The sequence below is a fragment of the Netta rufina genome, assembly GCF_964035555.1.
Source record: "Netta rufina genome assembly, chromosome: 2".
Taxonomy (NCBI): domain Eukaryota; kingdom Metazoa; phylum Chordata; class Aves; order Anseriformes; family Anatidae; genus Netta; species Netta rufina.
In genome coordinates, this window is record NC_140124.1 from 45,926,774 (window position 1) to 45,952,943 (window position 26,170).

At 39.9% G+C, this 26,170-nt stretch overlaps 2 protein-coding genes across 5 annotated transcripts in view; one reads left to right on the forward strand and one right to left on the reverse strand.

Annotated features, from left to right (window-relative positions):
- FYCO1 (FYVE and coiled-coil domain autophagy adaptor 1) overlaps nucleotides 1-26,170 on the forward strand; it is a 48,522-nt gene that overhangs the window by 10,283 nt on the left and 12,069 nt on the right. For all 4 annotated transcript variants that reach the window (XM_084282018.1, XM_084282019.1, XM_084282017.1 and 1 more), the window contains 12 exons: nucleotides 395-501; nucleotides 1,642-1,767; nucleotides 4,620-4,726; nucleotides 5,590-5,733; nucleotides 6,369-6,462; nucleotides 7,190-9,820; nucleotides 10,884-10,976; nucleotides 12,046-12,164; nucleotides 13,532-13,699; nucleotides 14,124-14,273; nucleotides 15,880-16,085; nucleotides 16,426-16,570. In XM_084282018.1, coding sequence (XP_084138144.1) covers nucleotides 395-501; nucleotides 1,642-1,767; nucleotides 4,620-4,726; nucleotides 5,590-5,733; nucleotides 6,369-6,462; nucleotides 7,190-9,820; nucleotides 10,884-10,976; nucleotides 12,046-12,164; nucleotides 13,532-13,699; nucleotides 14,124-14,273; nucleotides 15,880-16,085; nucleotides 16,426-16,570 — 4,090 coding nt within the window. The remainder of the gene's footprint in view (nucleotides 1-394; nucleotides 502-1,641; nucleotides 1,768-4,619; nucleotides 4,727-5,589; nucleotides 5,734-6,368; nucleotides 6,463-7,189; nucleotides 9,821-10,883; nucleotides 10,977-12,045; nucleotides 12,165-13,531; nucleotides 13,700-14,123; nucleotides 14,274-15,879; nucleotides 16,086-16,425; nucleotides 16,571-26,170) is intronic.
- Nucleotides 21,008-24,852, reverse strand: CXCR6 (C-X-C motif chemokine receptor 6). The gene is made up of 3 exons (XM_084282023.1): nucleotides 24,830-24,852; nucleotides 23,586-23,653; nucleotides 21,008-22,383 (listed from the first exon to the last, which is right to left on the reverse strand). Exon 3 carries the CDS (start codon nucleotides 22,358-22,360, stop codon nucleotides 21,323-21,325), a length of 1,038 nt encoding a protein of 345 aa, XP_084138149.1. The 5' UTR covers nucleotides 22,361-22,383; nucleotides 23,586-23,653; nucleotides 24,830-24,852; the 3' UTR covers nucleotides 21,008-21,322.

Here is a 26,170-nt window from a genome sequence, read left to right on the forward strand (position 1 = left end):
TCTAATCAGAATTCTGTTTGTCCTGTGGCAATAGGAAAACCGTAATGTGCATGAGACAGTCAAAAAAATATTTCTCTTTCCTCTGCTGAAGAACCAGCTAACAACTGTCTGTTACCACTTTTTTGATACGTGTCTGGAGGAGGTTCTTTTCAAGAAGAAATAATGACTCAGTATGGCAGACTGACGAAACCTGAGCTCTGGTTTTTGTTATAGGAGGTATTAAATTGCAAGCGTTTCAACAAGTTTTCTGCACTGTGATTAAGACATTTGATTGATGGAAACTCAATACACATGCGTAATGTCCAAGCAGAAAATGTATTTGCTGAGTTGCTCATGAATTCAGTCCTATGTTATCTCTAGCATTAGTTAATCATTTTGGTGTCTTGTTTTAAAGATGCTGTTACTGAATTAAGTAAAGAATTTAAAGAAGGAGGGGAGCCCATCACAGATGACAGTGTCAACTTGCAAAAATTCTCCTACAAGCTTGAGTATCTTCTACAGGTAAAAAGTGATGTGTTTCATCCACTGTCAAAGCTAGGCCTTGTTTTCTGTTATTGCCTCTTCAGTATGTGGAGTTTAACTCAAATAATCATAAGTATCCGTTTTAGTCTTTTTTTTTTCCAGTAAGTGGACTGAAATGTGTGCAGGTCATTGTACATATTTCAAGTGAAAGTAAATAATTGTAATCAAAAGGTGGTGCTGGCAGGTTGAATGAAGATTGTAAAGCATTTTTCTATTGATCTGAAAGATTTGAGCTTGATTTTGAAGATGTACCCTTCTAAATTATGCTGAATAAACTATGGTAATGAAAACTTAATGCAAAATAAATGCTAGTAAGCAGCTGATGGTGCAAATATAACAGTAAGAGTAATTTGCAGCAATTTTAGCAATTTCATTGTGGAAATTGATCTTTGTTGTATAGAAAGCTTAGTGCAGGAGGCTGGTTTTGAATCTGGAATGCTGCTTTTTGGCCATCCTGAAAATTTAAGTGAAAGGAGACTCTGCTGGGCAAACTGAAATTCAGTTTGCATTGTCTGTGTCTACATATGCTGTAATCATGCCACTGACAGCAGCACCGACATGCTAAACTAGACTTAATCTAGTCAAGATAGTTTTAATTGGGTTGCCGAGGCTTCAGCAGAGGCTGAAGAGATCCTTTCAGATTTGATTGCTCCAAGCTGCAGTCAGCTGCCCTGACTGCATCACTGCTCAGAGTATGATTTAGCTAGAGCAGGCTGTGCTGGTACGGGCATTTGTGTTACTGCCACACTTGATTAAAGCAGTCTCAGCAACTGGCTGTCAGTTCCTTGCTCTTGAACAGCTGCTAAAACTGCTGCTCATCTTTATTTGAGCAGTGTTCAGTGGATGTCTGTATTTTAACTTAACCAACAACATGATTGTCTGTTGCTGTCTGTAAAGTATTTTTAGTAATTGCTGGTTATTTAGTAATTTAGTAATCACTAAATTTAGTAATTGCATCAGTGCAGTACAACATCTCTTCACTTTGTGAAAATGTTGGCTAATATGTATGAGGAGCCATGAAAGCAGATGGTGGTGGGAGAGGAACAACTCTACAGTAGATGGACATAACTATATTTCTATTTAAGTTTTACTCATTGCTTTCTGTTTTCTTTGATTAAGTTTGACCAGAAAGAAAAAAGCACATTGCTGGGGAACAGAAAAGACTACTGGGATTATTTCTGCGACTGTCTGGCAAAAGTAAAAGGAGCTAACGATGGAATCCGTTTTGTCAAGTCTATTACAGAAGTAAGTAGATCAGTTAACCATCAGAGTACATGCATTGTGTTTTGGTATGTATTTTCAGAAAGCAGAGAAACCAGAATAAAATATATTAGTTTTAACATAGAACAAAAAATGTTGGAAATTTTTTTTTTAGTTCTCATATAAAGTATAAAAATGCAAGGTTACACATCTTTTTGGTATGGTACCAAATTATATAGGATTGGATACTCTGTTGCTTGTTTTGAAGAGCATTTACACAAATGAATGGTCCTGTTTATCTTTTTGCCATGTCTTTTCATTAAATAAGTTCCATTTTCTCTAAAAAGAAAAGAAAAAATATATCAATGGTAGAGCCTGCATCTTAAGCACAGCTTAAGAGAGGACTTGCTCCAAGTGTAAGAGGAAAGAACCACCATGTTTGACCTTAAGACTTTCTCAACTAATCAGTAGAGCTGGGGAGGAGTAACTGAGAGTAGATTTTCATCTTCTTACTCAAATTTGTTCCATCATGTCAAAAATCGTGATGTAGTGGCTCAGGATGGTTATCATTAGCCCCTTGGGTAAGCTGACATGAACAGGACAAAATGCTTTATTTTTATTAGATGCAGTAATAAAAGCTTAATCTTGTAACAGCCATGTTACATCTTCAACTGAACCAGTGGGTGAAACGAGTGCTGTGAGAAGCTTCCGGTGCTGATCCTGTCTTTAGTCTTTAGAAGCATTTAAAGAGAACTCTACTTGTGGGTAAAAGAGGCGGTGGTGCCAACCAGCGTTGCCCTGACACTCAGTTCTGTTATCAATGAGCAATGCTGACTTGTATTAGCAAGTTACAATTTACAGCAGATTTACCAGTTTTCTCAGTAATTCCTCTGCAACAGCTACAGATAATGTTGTCTTGAGTCATCTGAAGGAGAGCGATGACACTATAGCAGAGCCTGTCTCTGTATTCCCTCCCTCTCTCGCTTCGTAGCTCAGGCAGCATTGAATTCTGCTGTTCCAAAGTGAACAAGCCAAGGAAGGTCTGGGTTTGTTTTATCACTGGGAAGAGGACCAATAGAAGTTGGGCTTTTGTTTTTCACTACTTCCAGGAAGACTGGAGAAGTTAGGGCAGTGACTGCAGTTGCAGGAAAGGTCTTGTGACTGAAGCAACTGGCCCTGAAACTCTCAGCAGCAGTAGCTAACCTGACTTTTCTATAAGGTGACTGTACTGTAGCCTTCAACATTCAGTTGCCTGTGATAATACCTTCATGTTATCATATATAAAGGTTCTGCTTTTTCTTTATTCTGTAGTACCTCTGACTATTTAATGGTTTGCATGATATCAGAAATTATTGTTTGGAAGAAGGATATTTCCTTTTTCAATTTCTGTGCAGCCATAGAAATCAGCTTGTGGAAGACTTCTTTTTACTTTCTGTATAAGCTTGTGGTTTAGGAAATGAGCTCAAAGAAAAATATCGGTCAACCACTTCTGAGATGTTAACTGAGATGGCAGGCTCAGGTCCTGAAATGAAACGACAGATAGCAGAGAAACATGTTGGTTGTTCCCCTTCATTACAGGTGGAAATCAGCAGCCAGTATTTGAACCTGGCTGGATAAAATGCAAAGGTTTCCAGATAACAATTGTTTATTCACTGAATAACACTTGTTGAATTCTAAAGATCAAAGTGAACAAGGAGGAAAGAGTAATGTCAGTTGCTTTTTAAGAATGGTCATACATTTAACAGCGTACTGCCTCCTCTTCTTCTGCTTTGCCTTCTACTATTAGGGTGCATGATATGCTAGAGGCAGAGCAAGGAAGCAAACAGGAGTAGGAGTACCCTGGGAAAGGGCCAGCTGTTAATTAGACAGTGAGCATTGTCCTTGATGGCATTAGGTGAGCAGCGAGCTCTGGTTGTCTGCCTTTCTTTCAAAGGGTGATTTGTTTTGGAAACACAGCCTTCCCAATCTTTGCAGCCATACATTCTGTGCACTACTACATCAGCTGCAGTGTTTGCAGTCAGCATAGAAACACTGACAGTACCAGACACTGACTTGCTGAACTCTGGCAGGGCTCTGGCAGGACGTGGCATGGTTTTGCTTCCTAATTGAATACTCCTTGGCTGCTGGTAGCTGTATATATGTAAATATTTTCCTTTTCTTCTCTTGCCATGTAATTTGTTCTAGTATCTCCATGCATAAAAGAGGAATTGCTGTTTATATTGATAAACCAATGGGAATAAGAATAGGGTTAGTTCAGTGGCTTCTGGTGTTTTTTTTTGTTTGTTTTCATTTTGGACAATTCCTAAGGGTTCACTAAATACAGCTACTCTTGATCTGAAGTAAGATCTAGATTTTACCAACTTAATAGCTAAGTATTAAGAAAGGCTTTTTGTGTATTTTGGGGCTATTGTTTCTTGGGAGATGTAGATATGTATACGTGTACATCTTTGTTCTATGACTAGATTAGCCCTAATGTTCTTACAGCTGTGGCCATACATTAAATTACTTAATCAGTCAGTTCTGGCTTTCCTGGGCACACTGAGATTTTGCCTTATATTGGGAATTGCCCTTAACAGAGTATGTACTCCTGGAGTCAACACGTGAGAATATTTATTGATCTCGTGATGCCTTTTACATTTTAAAGTGGACAACAGCCAGCTAAAGAAATAGATTTGTCATTCGAAAAAAAAAAAAACCACCTCCCAACAACGGTACTGGGGGAAGGTGTCTTTCAGTGGCAGTTCTTATTACTTCCTCTATAGCTAGTGGCATATTGTGTGCGGTTTTTTGTTTGTTTTATTTTGGTTTGTTTTTTGTGTAGGTGTATAGACTGTACTGGTCAAGCCTCCCTACATGATTACAAGCAATATTTAAATATTTTTTTTTCTCTGTTCCAGCTACGAACATCTCTTGGGAAAGGAAGAGCATTTCTGCGTTACTCTCTGGTTCACCAAAGGCTAGCAGACACCTTGCAGCAATGTTTTATGAACACCAAGGTGACCAGGTGAACAGCAAAGTACCTCCTTAACTAATAGGTGGTTGCTCAGTATGAGCAAGCAACATGACCCAGTAGCTATTGAAAGAAATTGAAACCCTTCCAAAGGGTTGGCTTAGAGGGCTGGTAATAGGATACAGAGGATAACAGACCTTTTGGCCTGGGTCACAGGTTCATACTTACCTTAGGCTGGTAAATGTTGGAAGTTGTTAGAGCTGAACGTGTGTGAAGTGGGTGGTGATGATGCTTCTGTGTGTGGGTTTGAAGGTTACATTGTTATAAGCATTGAAGTGCAGGGGTTTGATCTGTGCTGTGTGTCATAAGGTCATAAGGGAGGACTCGGTTGTGTTTGTACAAACATTTGCATATATACGTGGATTGTTACTCAGAGGAGAAGCTTGCCCCTGGCCAAGGAACACCAAAGACAGTTCATTAAGTTCATCAGTTAATTGGAAGGACACTAGCAAGGTCCATCCAAGGTCCTTTTTTTTTTTTTTTTTTTTTTAAAAAAAGCCAGCTATAGGCACCATGTATTTAACTTGCTGCTGTCTGTCCATTATTGACATATTATGTGTGTGCTTTTTGTATTTACTGTGTGATTATCCAGTGTACAGAAAATATTTTGTCTTATCAGTGTTTTTTCCCAAGCACTACAGCAAAAAATGTTTTGTGCAGGGACTCCTTCAAGGATATCTTTATGGGCTTCACTGAATCTGTTATGTTTCATTCACATTAGAGGGATAGGGTGTTTTTTTGTTTTCAGTTTACATTTAATATAGTGTGTTATAATTTTTCTGGGAAAGAGTGAATAATGATGGTTTTATTTTTTTTACTTATGAATGAATACTACTTTATTTTTTTTGGTTTTCAAGTGACTGGTACTATGCAAGAAGTCCATTTCTGAATTCCAAAATGAGTTCTGACATTGTGGGTCAGCTCTATGAGCTCACTGATGTTCAGTTCGACTTGGCATCACGAGGCTATGATTTAGATGCTGCTTGGCCAGCATTTGCCAGGTAAGACAGCAACACTTTGTTGCATAAAATATTTACCTATTTTATTAGTCTGTAAGGGAGTCCTTCCAGTAACTGCAGTTTAGGCCCAAATCCCAAGCTATAGCCGTCTTCACAGACACAGGAAGAGATGTTCTTAGCTCCTTCTGTTTCAAGAGCTAAGGCTCCTAGTGACTGAATGGCCAAGGATTCTGCTTCACTTGCAGCAGTGGTGTAGATGACATTGTGCAGTCGCTACAGAAGGCCTGCTCCCACCTCAAAGCATGGAAGAACAAAATCTTCTAAGTCTGAACTAGATCCAGGTCCATCAGTGGGAGTTTTCCAGGGCTGCATGCTGCCACCACCTGGTTGAGCACCCACCATGTAGCAGTAAAGCTAGTTTTGTAAAGATAAATTGCATTGGTTCATGAGGATTTGGGAAATCATGGCTACCAACCCCATAATCCTTTGTAAGTGCCTTTGATACCCCTATTTTCTTTTTCGTCAACTTCAGCAGTTGTTGGCCCACACACCACTCACAGTTATGTCTTTTTGTATGTGGTAGTTATAACTAGGCAAATCTCACATGTAGGAGTAGAAAGACATGTCTGTGTGTGCTTAGTCCTCTCTTACGTATTGTTTCACCATGTGATCAACAGGAGGACGTTGTCCTCGCTTGGGTCTTCAGCATATTTATGGAAGCCCCCAAGTCGCAGTTCCAGCATGAGCAGTTTAGTGAGCAATTACTTGCAGGTAAGCAAATTGCACATAAATGTTTGTGTGGCACAGGAGATCTTTAATTAATGGCATAGTTCCAAAGAGCTTAGAAGTTTTATGATGGTTCTGATTCCTATAATGGTAAGCTACAAAAAGAATCGATTAAACGGAAAGGGAATTTTCCTGCAGCTGGTTCAACTGCACACAAGTCTTGTAGAGGAAAAAAAAAAAAATATATATATATGCAGAAAGTTGCCTACAGATAGGCATATTTTCATTTATCTTTTGTGAAAACATGCCCCTTTTCCTATAAGTTGATGTCTTTTAGTGGTATGAACCCAACACACAAAGTCACTGTGCGTTAACAACCTGAATTTGCTCTCATGTGAACATGGCATTTAAATGCATGTTTAATTCCTTGTTGAGCCGGTAGATGTACATTTTTCGCTGAGTTAGGTCCTCATCACAGACTTATTTATACCAACAAATATGATTAATTTAAAAATTTAAGTGTTAAGATGTTAAGGTGCTGTGCATTATAAAAACGTCTATAAATTCATTAGTCAAGGAGGATATTAAAAACTCAAATTCTCAGTTACATTTTTTAATCCTGGTAGTGTCTCCTCATTGTTATTATTAGTATCACCAGTAACCAATAACAAAGGAAAGCTACCCTAATTTCTGAAACTTTTGAGTCTTTTTCCTTGAAAAATGCAGCTCTTCTTCAGTTTTCCAACTCTCTTTTCCCTTTCTGTTCATCTAGGCTCAAGAGTTTCCCTCCAGCCCTGATGCAAATAACTCAATAAATGTTGAACACCTTGAGGGCTTTGAAGAGATGCGTGTAGAACTTGACCAGGCTGAACTGAGGCAGAGAGAACTTCAGGGTCGTATTCAGCAGTTGGAAATGGAAAACCAGGAGCTCCAGGCAGCTGTCAGTTTTCACAAAGAACAAGTACAGCTGGAAAAGGAGAAGAACAATAACTACAGCGAGGAGAACTCCCGGCTGTCAAAGATGATCACAGAGTTACAGAAGCAGTGTGAGGTCTCACACTCCACTCAGAGCACTGTTCATGACCTGCAGAAGTGCCTGCATTCACTGGAACTGAATGCCGTGGAGCAGCAGAAGGAATATTCGACAAAGCTGGAGCAGCTGGCAAACAGCAAGGAGGACTGTGCCTCAAAGCTGCAGGAGATGAATCGGGAGTTGGAGGCCTCTAGGGCTTTAGTTAGTATGAAGGAGCTTTGCATCGATGAGCTTAAAGCAAAGCTGAGTTTCACAGAACAGAAGAATCTTGACCTCCTTGCAAAAGTTGATGCTGCCTTGGAGGAAAAAGGACAGCAAGCCACAGCCCAATGTGACTCTGCCCTACAGATGCAAGCATTGCTAGAGAAGCTTCAGCAGACAGAAAAGGAAAAGGCAGATATGCAAAAACTCAGTGATGAACATGCATCTCAGCTAAAAGCTGCAAGAGAAGAGTTACAGCTGAAAGAAGAGGCACAGAGGGAGCTGGAGTCCAGATACAATCGCCTCGCTGCTGACTCTAAAGAAGAGAGTGAAAGGCTGCTAGGGAGCCTGGAAACCATGGCGAAGGAAGTGGATGCACTTCAGAAGGCCCTGACCCTGAAAGGAAAGGAGATGGCTGAGCTGCAGACCCAGGTAATGGGGTCGCTGGCTCAGGTGGGGTCACTGGAAAAAAATCTTGAGGAGGAAAGGAAGGAAAAAGAGAAACTTGAGGAGGAGTATGGTAAGAGGGAAGGAGCGCTGAAGGAGGAAACCCGGTCACAGGCAGAACAACTTGAACTACAGGAGAGTCGCTTAACAAAGGTGAGTCAGTCTGTGTGTAGCCTTGAGGAGGAAAAGCAGAAACTCTTGTCTGAGAAAGAGCATCTCAGCCAGAAAGTCAAGGAGCTGGAGGAGCAGATGGAACAGCAAAACTTGGCAGTGAATGAAATGGGTGAGGAGAGTAGGAAGCTGAAAGCCGAAAATGCAGATTTGCAGCAGTCCAAGGAGAAGATGGAAGGGAAGCTGAAAAATATGGAAGCCTCTAAAGCATCCCTGGAAGCTGAGGTGGCCAGGCTAAGAGCCTCTGAGAAACAGCTTCAGAGTGAGATTGACGATGCCCTAGTGTCAGTCGATGAAAAAGAAAAGAAGCTCCGGAACCAGAACCAACAGCTGGATGAAGACTTGCAGAATGCCAGGAGACAAAGCCAAATTCTGGAGGAGAGATTAGAGGCTCTGCACTCAGACTATAAAGAACTCAAGGAAAGGGAAGAGACCACCAAGGAGTCTTATGCCTTACTTGAAGGAGAGCTGAAGAGTGCCAAACAACACGGTTTACAAATGGAAAAAAGCTTAGGCACCTTGAAGGAATGCCAAGAGTCACTCCAGTCACAGCTCACAGAGAGGGAAGTAGAACTGCAAGGCATGAAGAACCAGTGTGAGCAGCTAAGAGCAGAAGCTGAAAGACATAGGCAGAAAGCAGAGACTCTCGAGGTAGAAAAACTCAGCGCTGAAAATACATGCCTCCAACAGACAAAGCTTATTGAATCCCTCACCTCAGAAAAGGAGTCAGTGGAAAAACACCAACTGCAGCAGGCAGCTTCTCAGGAGAAGGAGGCAAAAGAGCTGGCCTCCAGGCTGATCATAAGCGAAGAGCAGCTGCAGGTCAACCGAGATGAGGTGTCTAGGCTGCAAGCAGAAGTCCTTGACCTGCGAGTCAAGCTTCAACAGACCACTGATGAGAGAGAGCAGGTGAAAAGTGAGCTGGCGATCACCAAGACCAGCTTAGGGGAGCAGAAAGTGCTTGTCCAGCAGCTGAAAGAGCAAACTGAATCCCTCAACAGAAACCACGTGCAAGAATTGATGCAAAGCAAAGAAAGAGAAGAAGTACTGAAAAAAGAGCAGGAGACAGTAGCCCATCAAAAAGCTGAGCTGGAGAGTAATTTGCTGAACCTGCAGGAAGAGCTCTTCAAGGTTAAGCAGTACTTGGACGTTGCTAGAATGGAAAATGAAGAAAACAAAGATCTCCTCCACAGGACCAACACAGATATGGCTGAACTCGGTATTCAGATTTGTGCCTTGACCTCTGAAAAGGTGCTTGCAGAAGAGCAATTAGCCGAGGCCACAAAGAGGCTCAAAGAACTGGAAGAACAGGCAGCAGCACAACAGGAGAGGCTGAAGCATGACATCTCTGATCTCAGACAGGAGAACAAGAGCCTGCAAGAGAAACTAGAGGAGGCTCAGACACATGCCGCAGCTGTCCCAAGTCTGCAAACACAGCTGGAGACAGCAAAGAAACAAGCACAGAGCTTCCAGGAGACCAGCCAAGAAGAGCTGTCTACAATGAAATTTCAAATGAGCACAGAAATTCTAAGTTATCAGACAAAATTCAAGGTAAATTAACGTGCTTGCTACAGCTGAAGGAACTGTGCAGGACTTCCCCCCGCTTTACCATCTGCTGCAAAAATCATTGGGTGAAATCCTAAGGTTTGCATTGGTCGGGCTCTGAGACTCGTATGCAGCTAGCCTAAGCTTGGAAATCTAAAAATGCTTCTACATTCATGAGTTAGGCTGATTCGAGGTAAAATAACTCTGGAGATTTTTGGAGATGTATAATGTGGCCCTATAAGCACACTGGCCATGTGATGTGGAAAAGCCAGCCAGTACTGGAGCAGGTGATGATTTCTTACATTGGCACTGAAGGTGGTGTCTTCTTTAACTGTTCCCTTAGGTTACAGTTGTGATTATATATATATACACATATTTATTTTATTTTTGGTAGGAACAGTGCTCCCTACACCCTTAAGGCTGCTTCTCCTGAAAACTGATGCTGCTTCCCCTGAAAACTGATTTTGATGAAACAAAGACTGACATCGGATACTATTACAAATAATTCCCTCATGTGCTTTTGTGTTCAGCTGCTCGAGGCTGCAGCCAAGAAGACCAAAGTTTCGCTTCCATAAAAACATGAGTCAACCCTGTATATGTGAAATGTCTGCCTAAACACTAAGTATTTTATTCTTCTTCTGCCATTCAGAGATGGCATCTAAGAATGGCAACTAATCAGAGGTCTGTGACACTGGTGGTGGCCAGAAATCTCCATGAGTTTGAAGAAATAGTGTGCGTTTATTTATGTTTTCCTTCCATAAATACTTCTTAAACTTCAGGATAATTTAAGCTCTCCCTCTCTTTTGAGAGAAAGCAAACTGAGCTTTCTTTTTGTTGACAGCTGTAATACCCATAGCAAGTAACAGTAAATCACAGCTAGTCTGCAACCTCAGAGGATTCTTGAAACTATGAGTTAGGTGTCTCTAGCTGTCTGTCACGAGCCTGACGGTGGTGCTGCATTTATCCCTTGCATGGCATTAAGAGCACGCATGATTCATGACTGGGAATTTTGTAGGTGAAATGGGGGCAGCTAGAGGAATGCTAACTTCTGGCTCGATCTTTTTGCTAGGCTGCCAGTGAAGAATGTGAGAAAGTAAGAGAGCAACTTGAGGAGCAGAAGCGACAACAGCATGCTGCGGAGGAAGAGATTGCAGATTTACAAGTAGGTGCTCGATCTGGTTAAAAGGCAGAGGTGTTTGTGCCTGCTGGCATTAGCGTTTGTTGTAAGGGGGAAGGAAGGCAGCATTTCTGATGAATGGCTGTGAGTCTAAGAATGCCCTTGAACAAATACAGATGCTGCAGCAAAAATACTTGGCAGCCTAAAGTTAGCCACTGAAACAGAGATTATCAAAAGCACTTTGGACTTGTCCTGCTCTTAAAATTAGTCAGGTTTCATCCAAGACCTGGATATGTATACATTTCTTAAATGGGGGGGTACAGGTTTTAAAGGTGTTTGTTTTACGCTCTGCAGGCCCACTCCACATGGCCACACATTTGGATCCAGCTATTTTCAGGTTGCCAGGGTCACTGAATCAGAGAACTGATATTGCTGAGAAACAACCTATCTGGAAAAAAAAAAAAAAAAGAAAAAAAAAAAAACACAGGATTTTTGTAATGAATTTATCTAATAGTTGAGTTAGGAGGGTTGTACTGAGGTGTGAGTAAGGGATCAGGAAAAAAGAAAGTTAAGGTTATTGAACCTGGCCCTGCCTGCTAGCAAATGTACATGAAACTTCAGAGGCTCGAGTGCCTTGAGTACTCAGTTTGGCAGATTGGTCTGCAGAGGCTAGCTGAGAAGGAAGTTTTTGTTTCAATTGTCTTTAATGTTCCGTATATGAAGAGGACAAAAACTAAGCATTTTCCTCATTTTTATTTCTTCTCTTTTGAAACTTTTAGGTGGTAAAAAAAATGAGTAAGGGGTTATTCTTTTACCATTATCTTTGAGAGATTTTCCTTAATACAGAGACAAAAGTTTAAATGACAGAATAATAAGAATTACAGGCTGTGCTTAATACAGTCTTACTTTCAAGTTTATCCCTTATTCGATGTGACAGAAGTAATCAATCACTAGTATACCAATAGTTAGTGTCTGCTTATACAATAATATCTTAATTGATGGTATGGCTTTAACTGACTCCTTTAAAGCATTGTTTAGTTGTCTTGGTATTTGTCCAATGCTTTGCAAAATGTTGTTTTTACATGTAAGTAAAAAAAGTAAAATATTTCTCTAGGCTGAGAACACAAGTTTGTCTAGAAAACTGGATGAAGTAAGAGAGCAGCTGTCTGAATCGGAATCTGCCCGGCTTCAGAAGGAAGAAGAGGTGACATCTCTGAGAGAGCTCTTGGAAAGGTGGGAGTTTGGGTTCTTTTATACAAATTGTTAGTTGAAAGCCAAGCAGGGCCGATAATCAAAGCATACCGAAAATTGCTGTGGTATATGAAGTAGCATTTACCCCAGGGTTTATATAGGGGAAATAGTGCATGAACACTATTGACATTTAAGACAAGAAGTATGTAAATTATACAGCACACATGAATGCAAGGTTTAGGTTTCAATACTTCACTAGTTCAGCCAATGACGTAAATTCATTGTCCCTCTTCCTTTATGAAACTGTAAGACATTTCATAAACTTCTTTTATCTTGTAGCTTAGTCACAAAATTAAAATACCAGTATTGTTCCTTTTTTTTTAATAAGGATTGGTAAATTTGCACTTTCTGATGGTTTATTTTCTCTCCTGTCCGTGATGTTTCAGGGACACAGTAAGAATTATTTAAATGGGACGACATCCTGCATGTCTTATTTTGGCAGGTTTCTCAGCAGTTTTAAGCATCTAACAGGCTATGTTTCCAAGGTCTGTAATTTTGGTGCTGTGTGTCGTGTATTATCTGGCAGTCCAAAATAGATCTTAGCTTGGACACACAGATGGGTTAACCAAAGCCTATGTATTTTTATATTTTTATGCTGATACCATCTGTCTTTGTGGGAAGACTGGTGATTCTTGATCTATGATGGAATCTGTCAGTACAAAACTCATCAAGATATTTGAATTCAGCTGAGTTGACTGAGTGTTAAGACCAGCTCAACCCATTGTGTTGTGTTCAAGTAGCAGTTTTGATCCATTGCTAGGACTAAGTACTGAACTTACTATATCATCAAGCCGTGACCTACATTCTGTGAACCTTTCTGGGGGCACTTCTTTCCACTGACTGCACAGTGAACTGAATTGTCATAACCTTCAAATTTTGAATTGTGTCTGTGTTAGAAGACTATACTGAGAAACTGGTTTGCTTCCCTTGTGTAAACATGAAGGCTACAGACAAGTACGAGTTAAATGGCCCTTCCGAGCACAACCTGCAAATACTGGGCAACCTGTGGCTATAGGGCCCTGCCTGTTTAGCTCAGCTTGCAGATTCTAATGATTTTACCTTCAAAGAACACTAATTTTATTCCCAATTTGGAAGCCATCATAAGCTTTGCTAGAAGCAGGGCATCCTAGAAATTGCTGATTGCTAACAGTTTTCACTGGATAACAGATCTGTGTGCACTGTCAGTGATGCAGAAAGCTGGGGAAATTCTGGCTTTAAAAAATAAGCACACTGAGAACAATTTCACTGAAACTACGTGCTTATAAAATGGAGGACCCCTTTATTCGATGGGGAGGACTTGAATAGATACGAACTAAAAAAGACTTTTAATTGCCTTTGTATTTGATCAGGACTCAAAAGGAAGCTGATGAAGCAAGAGAGCAGGCCCTGGATTACAGTGAGAAGCTCAGCAAGGTGGCAGCAGACAAAGACAGCAGTGACCAGAAATTGTTTGCTGAGCTGGACGACCTGACAAGAACAAAACAGTTCCTTGAAGAACGCTTAATAGAACTTATCAGGTTGGCATCAAAATAAATAGGAAACAGAAATTAAAACCCTAGCTTAGGATTTTAAGGGGTACTGCCTAAATGTTTCACTCTTGTTTTCCTGATTTGATGATGAAGATAATGGCCAGGTTCATAAGCAGCTGAAATTCTGCATTTCTTTAATGCAGTCAAAAATATAATACCCAATATAATCTCTTTAATTACCTGTCTTGTTTGCAAAAATGTGTAGTTCTCTGCATGGCATGCATTTTTCTCCCCCCCCTTCCCATGTATTTCAGTAGGTTTCTTGATCTATCTTTATTCCTGAAAGCTCTTCAGAAGTTAAAGAAAAGCTATTTTTGGTGATGAAGCTTTCACCAACATTCAAATTGAGGTTGGCTAACAGTAAACACTGATAATTTGTATTATTTTAATTTCTCTAACTGTCTCTCTGTAGAGATAAGGATGCTTTGTGGCAAAAATCAGATGCTCTCGAGTTCCAGCAGAAGCTTAGTGCAGAGCAAAGGTGGCAGGGGGACACAGAGGTTAACCATTGCCTGGACTGCCAGAGAGAGTTCTCATGGATGGTGCGTCGACACCACTGCAGGTCAGTTTGTTGAACTCTTACGCTGTTCGAAAGCAAAACTCAATATGATTGTTTACACAGATGAAATGCTTTTTAAAATTCATAATTCATTTGTCAAAATCATAGATAGAAGACCTTGCAGAGCCTGAAAGAACATGAGCTCACAAAGGGATAAGAGACATTATAATGGAAGTGTCTCTTGACGTGTTAAGACAAAGATCTAGATGCAAGCTTTGACTTGGAGAGTCTATCAGTTTCTGATTTCTGGAAGCAAAGATAATCATACCCTACATACAGTATATCTTATAATCTTTCCTCAAACTGACTACCAACTACTTGCTGCTGCTGACCGTTGTCAGAATTATTGACTAGGTGGACATTTATCTCACCCACTGTGAAACTTAGTCTGTTCTTATGAACAATATTCAGATTTTTTAATATTTCACAGGGCTGGAAGGACTGTGTTTTTAATATATTTATTATGCACTGCTCTGTGCATGCTGTAAATAACATTCAGTAAGATGGTTTTGCATTGTGAGAAAAGTATTCCAGTACAAATCCAATATGCTGTGCAATTATAGATTTGATTACTTAAACTAGACACATTCAGAGATAATTACCAATTGGATAGCAATCTTCTAAAAAAAAGTTCATATTCAATTATTTCCTATACAGCTAGCCTGGAGCTATAAGTTAACCTACTCTAGATTTATTCAAATATATTTAAGTTGATACATTTTAGGGTCTCTGTGCTATGTTTGTTTTTGTTCTTTGCTATTCTTTATCCTCACAACCTGATTCATCATCTAAGGTGTGTAGGACTGGGACTGTTACAACTGCATGTTAATGTAGGAACATTCAGTAGTGGTTAGTGAATAGTTCAGTCATTTCCAGTAATAAGGTTCAAATTACTCATTTCTACTAAAACCTGTGAAACCTCCAGGTGTTTTACCAGTACCTATTAAAGAGTTAAATGATTCTAAAAAACAAAGCCACCAAGACTTCATAAATGACAGTCATCCCCGCTGGCTACTTTTCTTCATGAAAATCTTAATATGTTCATTAGTTGACAGGTTTAATGTTGATGGACTGCAGAATGGGGAGGGCAAGAGGGATGAATGTGCAATATCGTGTGTCCAGTATTGTCTCTTCTTCCCTGGAAGAAGGAAAGAGGGATGTTGGCAAAGTAGAGACATACAGACGTTCTTACACTCTTCCAACTATATAGATTTCTGCTCTGAGCATGAGATTTAGCCTTTCTAATATGATTAAAGGCAGTTGCTTCATATGTACTTCATATATGAATTTATTATTTGCATTGCATAATTGTGGATATTTATTTTTAAATGTATTTTTGGTAGTATTTTTATGTTTGTTTGTTGTGTTGTTTTTTTTTTTCTGGCTTAAGGCAGCAAAATTGAATGTGCATTTCTGTCCTCTATTTGTCAAGAAAATTTCCTTCACCTCGGAAAGCATCACAGACCGCAGCATAAGTTGTGTCATGGATGTGACATTTGGGCTTTTCCAAGCAGCAAGACCATTATGACAAAGCCCGTCTGTGCCATTAATTGTGTTCTACCTGTTTGTGGTAACCATTCTAACACCTTTGGTTTTGAATCATTTCTAGAATGTGTGGTCGCATTTTCTGCTACTATTGCTGCAACAACTACATGGTGACAAAACCTGGTGGGAAGAAGGAGCGTTGCTGCAGAGCTTGCTTTAGTAAGCCCAGAGTGATCGTGGACAATGCAGATGACTCTGGATCCAGTGTCAACCAGGAAGGATCCCCAGGTTCATTGGAATCACCACTGTCGCCAGAAGAGAGGGCTTTTGGTTAGTGTGGTTTTTGCTTGCCGCTGAGAAGTAGGCTTAGATGTTCTCCAGGAAACCACATGGTCAGCTCCATCTCCGAGGGTCTGCTTTGTCACAGAGTGTTTTCAGGATGGTATTGGTCCCGTCTCAGTATTTAATTGGTATTGACAGAAATCTGCATATATATTAAATGGGTCTCAGTCAGCCTGAGGATTTCAATTGGTTCTTAGAAGTTACCTAATGCTTCTGTAAAGAGAGGAATGGCCCAGTCATCCCCCTTAAGGGTTTCGCTTGTTTGTTTGTTTTACACACAACCAGCTAATATTACTAATGTTTCTTTTCATGTCCTTTTATGGCACAGTTGCAAGTGAAGCCTCTAAACCACCAGACGATGCAGCATTTGATATAATCACGGATGAGGAGTTGTGCCAAGTACAAGAATCAGACTCACTCCACAGTGAAAGTCAGATGGAGAAAGACTCTCTGGATCAAAGCGTGACAGATCTGTGAGTAAACACTGTTTCATGGAGAGGGGACTCTTCTGGATTTTGATTGGTGATTGTTTTTTTGCCATTCAGTGGAGGTAGCCAACCCCTGCATAGGGAGAGGACCCTTGTGTTCCCAGCCACATGTTCAGTAGACCAACACAAGATAATTTTGACCCATTTGCACAGTCAGCATCAAATCTAGTAAATCCAAACAGCTCTGTCATTGCCCTCTACCTGCTTCTCCACGGCACAGAGGAACAATACAGTTCTGTGCTGTCACAGGCCATCTGTCACTGTTAAAATCAATTTGTAGGCCCAAATGGATCACTGGTCATTCACACTTAATTTACAGTAGGGGATAAATGATACTGTCTATCAAAGTTACCATTACTTAATATCAAGAGAACCAGGGGCGTGGGGGGAAAATAAGGAAAGACCTGCCATTTTCTGTGACGCATTTCACTGACCTGAGTATAAAATAAGTGGTCTGTCTCTGTAGGATTCCTTACTACTTTAAAGATACAGCTTAGAGAAAAGGAAAAGAACTAGAAATGCGTAGTTAAATCTGGCATAAGTTCTTCTTTTCCATAAGAAAATGAGATGAAATGCAGGTTTCAATCACAATGAAGAGGAGCTAAGGCTAAGTATTTGGTTTGAAAACTATATAGTAATACTATAGCTTGATGCATATCCATGCTTATAGAAAGTGTTCTTTCAACAATGAACATTTTTGCTAATACTTTTTTCTTGAAAAAGCTGCATCTTTTATATATTTGAGAAAGGAAACAAAACAGACCATTTTCACCTAAGTTTGTACTTGTTTTGCTTCTGAGCAGAAAAATCAGTGTGATAAATCTAAATGCTAAACAGTGAATAGCCACAGAGTAACCAGCTTGCTGCTGAGAAAGCAGAGCTAGACTTTTTTGCCCCTAGCAGAGCCATTTCCGGCGTAAACCACAGTGACTTGCTATTTAGTAGAAGCAGAATGAACAGAGTTGTTTGTTTGGAAAGCAACCTTTTCAAAATTCTTCACTTTTATTTCTTGGTAAGTAAGTTCTATGTATTCCACCTATTTTGTATACCATCCACACTGACAGTACATTCCATTCATGTTCACCACACGTCAGGCAGACATGAATGAATTGAGCTTCACAGTGCTCTTGTGAAGTTAGCAGTACATTTGCTTTGCAAAGGGGCAGTCTGTAGTGAAGGGGTTTTGTCTCTTTGTTAGATTGTTTTTAAGAAGATTAAAAAATGTGTACTGTGCAACTTCTCTGTATTAGAGACCTGTGAGATTTCATGCTGTCTTCAGAAAAGGTGTCACTAGTGAGTTAGCTTGGGAGAATACAAGCAGGAGAAAAGAACTGAGTGCCTGTGACTGTTTTTTTTTCTCTGTTTGGGACTGGACTGGATTCTTCTTGTCCCACAGTGTATTCAGGGTGAAAGGAAGGATTGCCACTAACACTGGAAGACTGTTCTTGAAGGGTTCCCATGCAACAAGCAAATTTATAAAAGCTGCCCATCTCCCGTTGTTCACAAATTATAGGCAGAAAAGCTAGGAAGTAGTGTTTAATCCTTCAGTTTTATTAGTATTGTGAGCAGTGGGGAGGCTCCTAGTATTGTCATACTTTGGGCTTGAGACATACTTTGCGGAGAATGCAGACTACACCTGCCCACCCCAGCACCGTTTGGGACATTTGGTAGGTCTCAGGAGCACGAACACTGACTTGGTAGCAGGATGGCCTTCTTACACAGTGGATCACTTAAACAGCTTGTGATGATTTTGTGGTTTTGTGTTACGGCACAGATGCAAAAACTGATACGTGAGTGTGATGATTGTGTGGCACCTGTGGTATATGCTGAAGAGAAAAAGAGACCAGCATTGACTATGACAGCCCAGAAGTTTTCTCGTTTTGTTTCTGTGGTGAAGAGTGTACAGGTACCCAAAGCCCAAGTTTACAGGACATGAGCAGATAGGGCAGCATCAGCCACTACAATGAACCTAAACAAAAGTTCAGCTAACCCTCCCTCCAGTCTTTGACAGCAGTCCATAGCAGATGTACTGATCATTTCCCAGTCTGTTTTCTCCCACCTGCCAAGGATCTGCAGGCCAGGGACTTTCTGAGCTACAGGTTTCAGTGCTGCAGATCTCTTGGCCATACTGGACAGGTAGACCACCTTGACCTTTGATTTTATTTTTTTTTCACTGTCCAGATAAATGGGGTCTCATTCCTATTTGTAGACTTAGGGTAGTCTTGAAGTATAAATAATTATCCACCGTCATGCCAATAATGTTCTCTTTGCATGAAATTGAATATATGAGGTAGAATTTGCTTTGATGTTGTGCCTGGGGAAGATGCAAAGAATTCAAGATTGTTCTTGTTGGACCCATGTTTGAAGGTTGCATATGAAAAACAAGTTACCAGGCCAGACTTCTGTATCGAGATTCTGCTGAAAGTAGTCCAAACTTTTTTTTTTTTTTTTTTTTTTGCCAGGGATTAGAGTTAATTGTAACAGCTATAAAAGGGGAAGAGACAAGAGAGGGGAAGGGAAGGGAGACTGGCTGGTCCATACTGACTGAGAGAAGATCTGCAATAGGCGTGCTCTGTTGACAGAGTTTCTTATGTCTGTATCAGGTGTCTGCACCAGGTTTTGGCAACTGACTGCAGACTGCGTGTCTGCATCAGGTTTTGGCAATGACCTTACCTTTTTCTGGGTTCAGGTCCTTCCTGAACTGGAAATGGGAGCTGGTGCAGTGAATTGTCTTAAAAGATGCTTTCTTTTCTATTTGTTTCTCTTTTGCTTTCTGTGGTGCTGTTCTCGTTTTAACTTGCTCTCTTTATTTAGCCCTGCATCTATATTTTTTTCCCTTGAAATGACACGAAATGACTACAGTAGCACTATTTCTTAACAGCAAAGTTTGAGAGACTGTCTTTATTGACACAAGTCAGTTCAGAACCAAATAAAACTCATCTTGTTCGTGAGCTGCACAGATGTGTGGCACAGCAAGAGGCACGGTTACCAGCATAACTCTGCCTGGCCTTGAGGCAGACCTCCTTACAGTGAGCAGTTGTGCAATTGTTTCACAGTTTTGGTTCTGTTACATAAATTTGGAGCAACCTGATTGAAAATTTAATGTGAGAAGCTGAGATAAGTTGTACTATTGTGGTAGATGCTGCTACTTTGAGGGTAGCATGGGTTCTCTTTTGAAGTGTTGTATTTTAAACTCTTTTATTTTAAAGAGTTAAGTGTTCACAGTTACAGATTGTGCCATAAAACATGGGTCAGGATCATGTATAGCACTTGGTCAAAGTCCCCAGAGTAAACCAAATCACTCTGTTTCCTTTCCAACATATTGCTGAAATAACATGCCTGGGATCAACACTGTAGTAGAACCAAGACCATAGACAGTATTTTTTTAAAAATACCACTACCCTGGTGTGGTTACAATGAGTTTGTTCACACCTCGGTACTGCGTGTTGTAGAAAGGACATCTCAGCCCGTTTGCACTGTGGTTGCTTTGTTTTGGATTCTTTCTTAATGACTCACAACATTCTTTCCTGACCTAATTACAGCTCATGTGACTGTGCAGGGTGCCAGCATAGCCCGAAGGGGCAACTGCATACAGTCTGAATCCCTTGGGCAGAGCCAGCTGAGAAGAACGGGGACGGGAGCACTTCTCAAAGCCTGCCTTGGAGCTGCATGTTGAGATAGCAGCTTTACTTGCCACCTAGTTCCTTCCTACTTTTGTTTTTGAGGATTCTGCACCATTTTAGTGTGTAAGAAACAAGGGACTGTGTAGAAAGCAAGGGATTGCCTAAGAGATGTTTTCTAGGTGAAGATGACATGGATGCGATGGTGCTGATAAGGGTCAGGTGCCACTGAGCTGCAGTGATCTGGTAGAAGGGACTGAGTGTTAATGAGGAGAAAAGGAGCATCCAGAATGAAAATGGTTACTGCCAGAATGGTTTGAAACAGGTCAAAACTGGTGTTTCAAAGCTATAAGGCAAAGGACTTGATGCCCTTGAGCTGGACCCGTCCCTGACTTCATCGTAGACAACCCACAGCCGCTCCTCTCCACCATCCCATCTTGTTTTCACCTGTTTTAGTCTCCAGCTCTGCTCACAGAGCAGAGACCTGATATTTGATGGAAGGTAGATGAATATGCTGCTTTACTACCAAAATTTTAGATGACCACTAAAGGAACAGGAATGTGTGTAGAGGCCTTCTCCCGAATGGAAAAAATACCCCCCCCAAAATAAAACAACAAAAAATCATACATGAAACACGTCATGAATATGTATGTGTGTTTAATCCATGAATTTTCATGAAATGAATCATATCAACTAAAATCCGTAACACCTTTGAAACAAAATATCATAGCTGCTTTTGTTAACAAACACCTTCCCTGAAAAAACAGCAGACAAGAGGTTTGGTGAATGTCTCCAGGCCCTCTGGAGTCATGAGGTCCAAGCTGGCTTCATGTCAAGAATTGAGTTTTGTCTTACTGTGTCCATTGCCTTTTGGAAACTTCTGCACAGTTAAGTCAGGTCCCAGCTTTGCGTTAGGATCAGCTCTGACCAGGAAAAGCAGGAGGCAATGAAGTGTGATGCTTTCAGTTATGCTGGCCTAAAGCAGATTGCAGTACCCTTACTAATGGGGCAGCATTTCTTCCTTCAAGGAGGCTACCTATCTCAGTTTTAAAAAATAAAATAATAATAGTAATAATAATAAAAAGCTGTACATAGTTGCCATGTTCTCTGGACAGTTTTACAGAGGGTACATGCTTGTCACATCTGCATTATTTGAGACAGTATAAGTTCTAGAGCCTTCGTCTTCAGTGGTGTGCCACTGTCTAACAGCAACTTGCTGTTTAAAGCACTTTGAGCTTTTAATAATTTTCTGGAAGTTCTTCCTGAATTTCACCCCCATGAAGAAATACATAACAGGGTTAAGACAGCCATGGAAATAAGCAAGGGCTTCTGTTATAACGATTGCGTAGTCAAAGTTGCTGTCCAAGTTGAAGCTCCAGTCGATGATCTTCATCAGTCTCAAGAAAGTGTAGGGTGACTGAGTAAGAATAAATATGGCCACTACAGAAAATATTTTTTTTAGAGATTTGTTCTTTTGGAAGTTCCTGGCATGCAGTAAGGTTTTAATAATTAGGGAGTAGCAGATGATCATGGTTAGCATGGGAATAAAGTAACCAAGGGTCACTTGAATAACTTCAAGAACCAATTCTGTGTGGTGGTCTGGGTATTTTTCCAGGCATATTGTCTTATCAATAGTAAACACATCACTAAAAATAAGCTGTGGTGTGGCAAATGCTACTGAAATCACCCAGATCAAGCCGCAGATTAATTTGCCCCATTTCAGTCGTTTGGTTTGACACATATGTGCTTTGGTGGCAAAAGTAATAGCAATAAGCCTGTCAAAGGTGATAGACGTTAGAGTTAACATTGAAGTGTACAAGTTCAGATTGTACAGGCCCCGTATAATTCGACATGCCACAGTGCCAAAAATCCACTCCAGAGCAGCAGAATAGGCCCAGAATGGCAGCGTCCAAAGGAAGATCCAGTCAGCTATAGCCAGGTTCAACAAAAATATATCTGTCAATGTCTTCAGTTTCTCATAGAAGACCAGTATGATAAAGACCAGAGCATTTCCTGCTAGCCCAAAGATAAAAACAAACGAATACATACAGGGCAGAAAGATAGTTATAAATGTATAAAAATTCTCAGTTCCATTTTCATTGGGATCAATGGCTGAGAAGTTATAATAAAAGGTAACAGCATCTGCAGTTGCCATGTTGCCTCCTTTTTAAAGGCAGCCTGTAAGGAGACACATTGAGATTTTTTTACTTGGCAAGTAATTAAATCCTAATGCACCAGGAGACAGAGAAAGTCCCAAGTGTCTAACAGAGAAGAGCTGTAGTAAGGCATCCGCCACAGACAAAAGCAAATAAATAAATTTGCTGAAGACAATTGTCTTGACAGTCAAGACCCAAAGTGCCACCACATCTGTTTCCCTTCTCAAGTGAGTTAATGATGTACATGGAGGATTTTCACTGATGTCTCTCCCATTTGATTTCAGTCAGTCTGTTTCAAACATTTATATTGTTGTCATAGGAGTTTACTGATCTGTAAACCCCCTCATCCACACCCTGCCACTAGACGTGGTGCAGTAAAACAGCCTGAGCTCTCCAAGGCAAGAGTCTGGCTTCTGCCATGGCAGTTAGGTGAAACCAATGGACGTAACAGCCAGACTTAGAACAGCCTGACTACATCTTGCCATTGCTATTCATGGGATTGCATTACTTTTTCTTTCTGTGTTGTTTTTTTTTTTTTTTTAATTATATTTGTATTACCTGAAAGTTTGGCGATTGTTTAAGACAACTATTTTTTCATGCCAGAATTGTATTGCTCATTGCTTGTTTCTTAGAAAAACGATTTGGACATATTCTCAGAAGGTAGGAACTGTACCAGGCTACAATAAAACACCACAGATAGCACCCCACACCCAGGGGGGCCAGTGCCAGCACTGGGTTAGTGCAGAAGAGTCACACATCCTTTGTGAAACATGTTAATAGTTTTTTTTAATATTTTGCCTAAGGTTAAATGCCTCTCTCTTGAGCCACAAAGAGCATGTTTCTGTGAGACTAATCCTACTACAAGATATTACTCAGCATAAGATGAGCAGAATTCACCTCTGAATCATTTAGCATGGCAGGATGGCTTTTCCTGTGCGAGTTATAATGTGCAGCAGATTGAATGTCATCCAAAAAAATGTGTGGGGCTTTTTTTTTTTGCTCAGCCCCAGATGTGGGGCTGAGCAGCAGGGCCAACACAGTCTGTTAGTCACCAGAGAAGTCCTATAAGACTGCGTGTCCCTTTGAAAAGTTACCATCTCTTTGTAAAGTGCCTTATTTAGCCAAGCTCGAGATGAAGCTAACCAGCAAAAGTAAGTTAGGCTCGACAACATCAAAGCAATGCATTCTGAAAGAAATGGAAGCACATTGTTTGACTTTACGTACTCTTTGAAACAGCTGTCAGCTGATGTTTCTTGCCTCTTTCTTCTGAAGGAAATGTGTTTTCCTCTAAGCTGAAACAAAGAGATCACCACGTTACATAGTTTGACAACATAACATTACATCAGTAGCCCTGCCGAAGTTGTTCACCTTTCTGATGTCCAAGCTTACTGGAAATTTGCCTTTAGGAGAGCCTTACTGACTCCCTCAAAAGAAGCAATTTTAATACCTGCTTTTAATCCATAATTGTTTTTACTATAGTAGAATGCAGTATTTACCTTCTGGATAGACCAAAATACTTCAAATTTTATTTTTTTTTTCTATTACAATTTTGTTCTTCACTGGAATGTCCAAATTCAGGCAGTAATACCCTAATTTGGTTTTGGTGAAAGCAGATGGGAATTTTACTGTGGATTTCACATGGAAGCCAGGCTTGGATAATTTTTAAATGGCAACTCTGAAGAATTTTCTTATGTACAAATGGTAGACCGTTCTGATATCCTGTTTCCCCCACATACTGCCTTTGCACTGACATAAGCAGATCTGTATACTGATGGAGAAAAGAAAGTTGCAGCAAGGATCCTTCTAAATTGAAAGTGTTTTTTTAGCATGTCACACACTTTACATTCCTCAGTTAGCAGAGGAATGTAAAGTGTGTGACCCTAAACTTAGGGTGTATGGATCATATTCTGGGAAAGAGGTGAGGTGATTGACACCATCAAACAGATAGCAAAAGATTATGTGAGTCCTTGAAAGTGACCTGTCAACTGATATTATATAATTTTTTTTTTTATGTTTTTGTGATCTTAAAGGCTTTAGTGTTCTTTCTTTTCCTTCCTCTCCTGGCTGGATGTAGCTATTTAAGTTCCTTTTTGGTTTGATATCAGAAGAAATGAGTCTGAAGCGTCTGATTGAATATGAACCTCTCTTTAAAAAAATAGAAAATCCTACATGCATAAAAATAGGTTATTTATTTATTTGTTTGTTTGTTTAATGATGGAGCCCAATAAGGAGCTCAGAAGGAGATAGTAAAGCTAAAAACTTTTTAGTCTCAACTGTTGTGTTTCAGACAAGCTGATGTTACAGTTCAGAGTTGTTCAATATTTGTGCCTTAAAGGCTGATCCTGCATTATGAGGCTGAACAGCTTCTGGATCAGCTGGCTACCTCTGTCAAGTATTTTCACATTGAAAATCTGCTGCAAGTGTGATAAACTGGTGCAGAAATTAGAAATGAAGGGGAAGATCCTTACCTTCTGCAGAAGCTCTCCAGTCCACTAAAACAATGACCAGTAAGCTTTTTTCTTTTTTTCTTTTTCCAGTGAATGGTAACTTTTAAAAGAAAGAAAGTACAACAATTTCCATTTTAAAAAGTTTTCATTTATTCATGATTCATTATTATTATACCTGATACTTTTCTAGCCAGAAGCTCTTATAGTATTCTGCTTTTATCCTCATACACCTGAGTTAAAATCTGCATTGTTTTATCTCAAACTTCAGAGTTGCTCTGCCTTGTCAGACTGTTCATGGACTTATTCCAGCTTTTTTCAAAAGAAGTAACAGAAGTAATATTTCTACCTGAACTCAAATAGTGGGAAAGCATTGTGTAAGGTAGACAGGAAGGAGGAAGAACAAAATGCTGTGATCAGGACAATTTTGAGCAAGATAAGTTTATTTGCAGGAAAATGTTAGAATCTGTAATGGACTGAAATTAGGTTCTAAAAAGATGTAGAATTTTAAATGAAGCTTAAATTGCACAAGAACAACATCATGGTAAGAGAAGCGAATTGAAGAAAGCAGTGCAGTGTCCAGTATGTTACTACAGGTTTTACTTTGAAATCTGGTTCGTTTAGAATTAGCTGTCAAAATAATGAAATGGAAATTCAGGAAAGTAATGGTGAGCAAGAACATGCTATTCCGGTTTGCTCCAGCATGGATAGTTCTCATCCTGTCACCAGAAGAAGCCTGTTTATAATCTCCAGGACACTGGGAATTCAGAGTACATGGATTTGGTTATACCAGGAGCTGGTAGTCTGTGTTACAGTGGTGCTTTTGTTTTGTTTTGGTTTGGTTTGTTTGTTTGTTGTTTATTTGTCTGTTTTCCCATTTGGTTAAATAATGCTCATCAACATCATTTAATTTTACCTTGCTTAAAAATGAACTAATTTCATTGCAAAAGGGTTTTGAGGTTGTAATCAGAAAAGGTGAAATTATCTCATGTATGTATTTGTTGGGAAAGAGAAGCAGTTTTCAAGCAAATATAAGTAGGAAAAATAGATTCTGGAGCATAAATGAAAATGAGATGATTAATACAAATATCATTTTGTATTATACAAAATGATATACATATACATGTATACATATACATACTTATACATAAGTTCCAGCTATCCAAAAATTGTCTAAAGGACTTTTTCAAAAGCTAACAAGTGTAAAGGAAAAAGCTGCTGCAGGAAAAAGGCATCAGAAAAGATTTAATAACAAAACTAAAATGCAACATCAGTATCTCCAACACTTTGAATATAATCCCACCATTTCTCTTTCATTTTGCATATCAAATCAGACAACATCTATTAATCTAACAAAATCTTTCA

Excerpts from the sequence above, each read along its gene's own strand:
- CXCR6 (XM_084282023.1), bottom strand. The coding sequence starts at position 22,360 with ATGGCAACTGCAGATGCTGTTACCTTTTATTATAACTTCTCAGCCATT.